At 37.2% G+C, this 7,078-nt stretch overlaps 1 protein-coding gene across 1 annotated transcript in view; it reads left to right on the top strand.

The window, feature by feature from the left end:
- The first annotated feature begins 2,066 nt into the window (after window positions 1-2,066).
- fstl5 (follistatin-like 5) overlaps window positions 2,067-7,078 on the top strand; it is a 273,902-nt gene continuing 268,890 nt past the window's right edge. The window contains exon 1 of the mRNA XM_010795567.1: window positions 2,067-2,359. Coding sequence (XP_010793869.1) covers window positions 2,337-2,359 — 23 coding nt within the window. The 5' untranslated portion in view covers window positions 2,067-2,336. The remainder of the gene's footprint in view (window positions 2,360-7,078) is intronic.

Consider the following 7,078-nt stretch of genomic DNA (forward strand, 5'->3'; position numbering starts at 1 on the left):
AAACAAGAAACATACAGGTACAGCACTTTCCCTATTGCACATANGACCTTTGTGGTAAATGTGGTCTGCCCTCTCCAGGAGCAAGTGAAAAAGGGCAGTGACAGACTCTTGGTTAAGAAGTGTTCGGGTATACAAAGCATAGTATAGTGGTGGGATACCTTCTTCATCGAATTACAATAAGGCAAGGCGTCCTGTAGAACAATGTATAATCTGATGGCTTCAAGTGTGTATGGTGAATGGAAACTAGATGAAACAATGGACGAAACAGAAATGAATACATGAATAAGTAATGATGAAATACATAAATAGCTGCATTGGCAAAAGATAAATACAACTTTTGAAGCAAATGTAGCACAAAGTCATGCAGCATAAACAGCATGGACCTCATGCAAGTTCTCAAAGGGGGCTATAAATGTTAAAGTATGTTCACATGCACTTTGTTATTATTATTATTATTACAAAAAAATATATTGTATCTGACATGTTCAATAAATAGAAACAAACTAATAAATGGTTTGTTTTCAGAATCTGCTGTCGAGGACAGGCTTTGTTTGAGGTTATACGATTTGACTCAATGCGTTTCTATTCTTATTGCGTTTCATTCTATGGTGTAAGGTAAATGTTCTTCTGGTTGGTTCTTTATAACAAAAAGTTGGATGTTTTTGTTCAATTGTATTTGAAGAGCTTTGGATGATAATAGGAAGTCTTTACAACAACAACAAAAAGTACATTTTCTCAAGGTAGTTGTACTTGAGAACTATTTGCAAGTACTTTGTATTTCTATATTATGTTTTTCATTTTACACTCACTGCTCTCTATTAGATATTTTTTGACAGATGTTGTTACTTTACAGATTCAATTTACATTAATAATAAAATAATATTCTAAAATATAATGCTTATTTATTTTTTATCATTTTATCATTATAATTTTGTTTTATTATTTGTGTACTTACTCCATTTAATATTTGTACACACACATAATATGGTCTTATTCTTTATATTGTGTGTGTCTTTTGCCTTTGTCTGGGTACTGCTTTTGTCCTATCTTCGTTTTCTTGCTTGCACTTGGCCTTGTTATCGTGTTATAAAACTGTTCTATTTAAGAACAATCAATAAAAAGGTTGTGAGGAAACATAAAAAATAAATTGTACTTGTGAAAAATATTGATTTTTAGCTGTCAGTCTCACTCGTGATGACCCCCTGGAGGTCATACTGTAACAACACAGTGTGGTACGGTACTCCTGAATAAAACCGTGCATACAGCATCTTTTCATTCAACAGTAAAGCATGTGCATGAATGTCTTTCCTCTCCCTCGCAATTGATATTTCATTTATATACTATCCTATGTGTCCTTAATTCTGCTGCTGTAGTATATTGGTTTATCCAGAATATCTGATGTTGTGTATTATTTGTGATATATGTCGTTTTAAACTGTATCTATATATTTGCTGTTTATGTTTATTTTAATTGTATAATGTTCATACTTTATCCCACCTTTTAAATCGTTGTGCTAAATGTTGTTTTAATATTTTTTATTAAACTGTGTATCTTTCTTGTTTTATTTGAGTCTCTTTGAGCACCTGATAAAGCGCTTGGAAATAAAAATGTATTTATTATTATTATTATTTGTATTAATAATAATAATAATATGATTATTATTTTAATGCTTGAACACAATGCTGCTAGACAATATTTGGCATGAATTATCTATCCATCTATCTATCCATCCATCTATCTATCTATCTATCTATCTATCTATCTATCTATCTATCTATCTATCTATCCATCTATCTATCTATCTATCCATCCATCCATCTATCTATCTATCTATCTATAATTTTAGTGAAGTTCAGGTTGGCTCTGGTACATAAACGCCTCACGTTCCGGGTGTCAGTCTGCCCTGGTTTGGTTGTGTCTACTGCCTACTACGGGACGTTTGTGATTGGTTCTCTCCTCCCTCTGCCCCTCCCTCTCCCCTCGTATGTAAATCTGGTCGGGACTGAGCCGGTAGGTGAGGTTGGGGCTGGTGGCTCCTGCCTCGCGCACAAGAGACCCGAGTGTGGCCGAGGTGAGATCAGTGCGCCTCCGGAGCTGTCTTCTGTACCGGTGCTGAACTCCACATCGCCCCATTTCCCCTTCGTCCTCCTATATCGACTCTGCTGTGCACTGGTGATATTTTTGGGACGGGATTAACAACCCTCTTTTTGGCTGTTTTTAGGTGCAAACTTCACCTCTCTAAAACACATCGGAGATTACACACTGTGGATTTGAAGGAGATTAATACTAGTTTGTGGGTCTTTTCACCTCTAAACTCGCTTGGATTATACTCCTGGATGGTTAACGTCAGGACACAAAGGTAAATAAATGTTTTATTTGTTGTTGACTTTGTGTTTTAGAAAGACGTCCCCCCTCTGGCTCGTTTAACCCTCGTCATCTGCGAACTCTCCAATAATCCGCCAGGTCACTCTCTTTAACTCAGGGAATATATCGCAACCTCAGGCTTTTCACCTTCTTGTCTCCAGGTCCCGTAGGCTCAAATAATTTTATATCAGGAGATGTGAAGTTCAGATTACTGTCACTTCTTTCCCACTGTAATACAATCAATGCGTTTGCAACGATTGGAGACACGCCAAGATGCCCAGAGCTTTTAATTCATCCGCGTAGTACTTAGTGTGTTATTTTTTTCCTTGCCACGCTAATCCTTGAGTGACACCGTTAGCTGCAGAGGGATTATACTTTTGTTTTTTATCCTCAGTTTTGTGCCTGACTCATTTGGCACTGTATTATAGGCTCCATCGCAAAAGGGGGTTGGACATTAATTGTGTTGTTTGATGGTTTGCGAATTACATTTAGGGTTTCTTTTTGTTGTTTTTATCGCCCCGATCGTGCAGCAGATGGAGTCAGAGCTATCGTAAAGCCAGATTAAGTTCTGCCATCGATACGACTCAGATTTACTGCCTGAAATCCTGCGAGGAGCTCTCTGTTGATGGATATAGAGCAGCCTTATCTGTAGGTCCGGGAAAACATATTTTGCTGCCTATAAATATCCTAGAACTGAATTCCTATAGATATATTTTAAAAACACTTTTACAACAACACATCAGAGTATTCAAATCCCCCCATAAATACTAACTGCAAGCTACAGAATGTAACTAAATACTTATATTTTACTCACATAAATACTAATATGAGGTAATTGTGCAATTTTTTAAAACACTTCAACATTTCAAAGCAATATCATTTGACATCTTTATTTCCGTGTTGCTTCACTATACTAATAATACTTTACTATACAAACAAATCATGGGTTTATGCTAATAATGATGCTTTTTTCACATTCAACTCACCATTAGTGTTTATTTTAGCTATATATTGAAAATAACATAACAATATGACTTTGTGTAACACTCACAAAGTCACTATTCTGCATTAAACGCTTTTACTTTTCACTTAAAGTACATGTACTTTTATTTGAGCAACATTTCAAACATGGGATTTTTCCTTGTAATACAGTGTTTTGTATAGTGTATACATAGTGCCTCCATCAATTAATGTAAGAATATATTATGGTGACTGTCATTATTCCAGATGTTAGTCTGCTAACAGAGTTATGTATTTACAGTAACAGGTAAAGGTGAAAACAACGTGCTGGTTGTTCATTAAAACAAACTCAGCAGACATATTGTGTTTACTTGACTTTTTCATGATTAACCATGCACCAAAATACATCTGATGCCACCAATATCACTGTGGATCCTACAGAATCCGTGCAGTTTGAACGCTCAGTTGTCTGTGTGCTTTTTACAATCCAGTTTCCATCCATTTATTCCCACAATGCATTTACTTTATCTGTGAAAGCTCTTTGAAACCACAAGATATAATCTATTTCCAGTGGCGCATTGAAAGAATGAGTGGGTCTGTTTGTCAAGGCTGCACTCCCTAATTGATTCTGCACTTGAATACAAAACAGAGTACTATATGATTAATATTTAAGCTATGCTATGTGATATATATATACTGTATGTATTGTGCAGAACATAGGTAGGATACTTGATAGTGGTGCTTGCCTCAATATATAACACATAAATATGATACTAAAGCACTCAGTTATTTTCAAGCTCACGAGGACAAAGCCAAACAACTGTTCACAATATTCTCACAGGGAAAACACTTTACCCACTAAGTCTAGAAAAAGCTTTTTCCCCACTTCCCCCCCTCCCCCCCATCTCAGATCCAATTAAGCCATTTAACAACAGGTAGGAGATGGTGCCGGCTGAGCAGGTACCGGTGTTAATGGAGCTGCTCTGCTTTTCATTTCATTACAATGACTATCTCGGAGCACCGCGGGGAGGCAAAGGCTTTTCAGTCAATAATTCTTTTCACTAGAAAGAAGGAAATTAATGATGGGAAACTGATCAAAGCGTTTGAGATGTGAGAGGGAAAGTACAAAGTGCCAGTCCAGCTGGTAGCAGGTGAAGGCAGATTGGAAGAATACGACAATAAGGCTGTATCTCTAGGAGGACAAATGCACTGCCACTGAAAATAACACAGCTTTAGAGTATTGATGATGATCTCAGGTGCCCTCACCATTTAAATATATGGACTTATCACCCTCAAAAAAGTGTTTATGATGATTTTTTAGAAGCATATTATACTTTTATGGCTTTCTGCACATATCTTAGATCCATCCACATTCAGCAGCTTCACTTTTCAATGCAAAGTCAGGTCTGTGAGGCTTTTCCATTCCTTGCCATTCATATTATGATCATGCATTAACACTTTTTTGGCTACCGTGCTATCTATTTAAAGATCCTGGTAGTTTCTACTGTACTACAAAAAGGAGATGAAACCACGTTTGTATCTAATTAGTTTGTCGAGAGATGCACTTCACTCAGAACATAAAATCATGTTTTACAGTAAAGTATAGGCAAATCGCAATAAAGAAACAAAACAAATCATATAATTAGATGACAAAAACAATTATAAATAATAGAGATGTCTAACCCTAACCAGTACACAAACCAGTGAAATGCATCGAAGGGGGATAAGGATATATTATCTGTATGTCTTCCAGTCATACCGCTTTGTTCAATTCATACAATTAATGCTTTCTCAAAGGTCGTACAAACAGATGGCGTATTTTATGTACATAGCCATACCCTTGTTCTTATATATATACACACACATATTCTCTTATACATATTTCCGCCTGTACGTACATTTGTAGACTTACAGTAAGCAGGTAAGCAGAACTGAACCCAACCAGTGTGCAGATGAAACCTCTGTAGCTGCTCTGCCTGCTCCCTTCAGGATGCTTCAGGATCTAAAGAGTCCAATATTTGTGGGTGCTTTTCCATCACCATACCGCTACTGAACTCAATGTGAAGAAAAGATAATGGAATAAGACGGCATGCCTTTTCATCTACACGGTACATTATATAAGGCAGTATAATTGCATCTATTAAGTGAAAAGCACTTCAGAGGTCCTTGAAGATGGAGACTTAAAACACTTTCCACATTAGAAACTTAGATAGTGAATTCATCATATCATACTGTTGGAAAGCCACGGATGCTTTAAGTTAAATTAAATAACCAGACATATGGTTTTCACATTGTCATCAATGTTTGGTAGACAGTAATTCCAGTGAAACCCGTAGACATTGAGTTTCGTAGATTAGTATCCAGAGTGTTTGGAATTAAGACATATTTCTGTTGATTGTATTGGTACCTTGAAAATGCCTTGAGCATAACATTACAGACACTTTTATCCAAAGCAACTTACATACTCAATACTGTGGGCAATGTGGGTCTCAGGGACACAACGACATGCTGACTCCAGTGGGGTTTGAACCTGTAACCCCCTGATCCGAACACCAACGCACTACTCCACTAAGCCACACGCCTCTCTAACATGACACTTGTAATGGACCTCCTTTGTGTTGTGGTATTGGCAGTTATTTTGGCAATAGAAATCTCAAGACTTGACCACATAAACCCAAAACGAAATCACTGGAGCTGAGTGAAAACATAATTATTTTGTAAATTTGGTGAACCCAACCGTTAAAAGAATAGTTCAACCCTTTCCAAAATGCACCATCTTCTGAGAGTTAAATGAAAAGATCAATACTTCTCTCGTATCCGTGCCCAGAGCCGGAAGGCGTTTGGCTGGAAACAGAAGCTCTGGCTTTATTTCCACTTCTACCAGCACCTCTGAATATCACTTACCAGCATCTTATTTGTGTAATCCACACAGAGACACTTCTTGATATGAAGATGTTCGCTTACGTAAAATAACTGGCAATGTTTTGGCAACTTGCAGCCTCCGAATGTTTTTCTGGAAACCTCAAGGTGAGGACAGGTCAGTGATCCAGCTGCTGCCAAGAAGCTGTTACAGAACAAAGACAAAAAAATGCAAACATTTTAATTTTCACATGCAAGTGAAGTAGGAAAACTCCCAGAGCGTTATCAGTCCTTTCATCTAACTTTAGCGAGAAGGCTAATAAGCCCACTTCAGAAAAAATCAAACTTGAATTTGTTTCATTGAAATAACCAACCTTTATTGACACTGAATTATCCATAGTTGATTTTCTGAGGAAGACGTGATTCCACATTCACAGTCTTCTTTCTGTAACCATAACTCTAAGCGACCCATTGGCCACATTTCACAAGGTCACAGATCCCCTCCACTCAAAATGTGTTTTCCTGAATGATGTCACCCAAACTGATCTTGACTTGTTGTAACACTCAATTGAAGGTACGTCACTGAAAAGCTGTTTTTGACATTCCTCTGGCATTCAAAGAGACCCATGTCAAATTAGGTACAGTAGGTAACTCACATAAATGAAATAGCTGAATGATATGCAGAAATACGAGCAGTCACAGAGCGGATATTACCAAATAGAGCAGGAGTATTCTCTAGCAGGAGGAACGTTTTGTCTGCAGTGTGCAGTTCTTGGTATTAAACTGGACCCTGGTGCTTCCTTTCTCTATCGATCATATAATCCCACTGGATATGATTGTATGTTTTACAGCCACAAATGCTGTGTCAGCTTTCCTCTTATGGAGAAAATACACC

Source organism: Notothenia coriiceps, unplaced genomic scaffold (assembly GCF_000735185.1).
Source record: "Notothenia coriiceps isolate Sejong01 unplaced genomic scaffold, NC01 NC01_scaffold00037246, whole genome shotgun sequence".
NCBI lineage: Eukaryota > Metazoa > Chordata > Actinopteri > Perciformes > Nototheniidae > Notothenia > Notothenia coriiceps.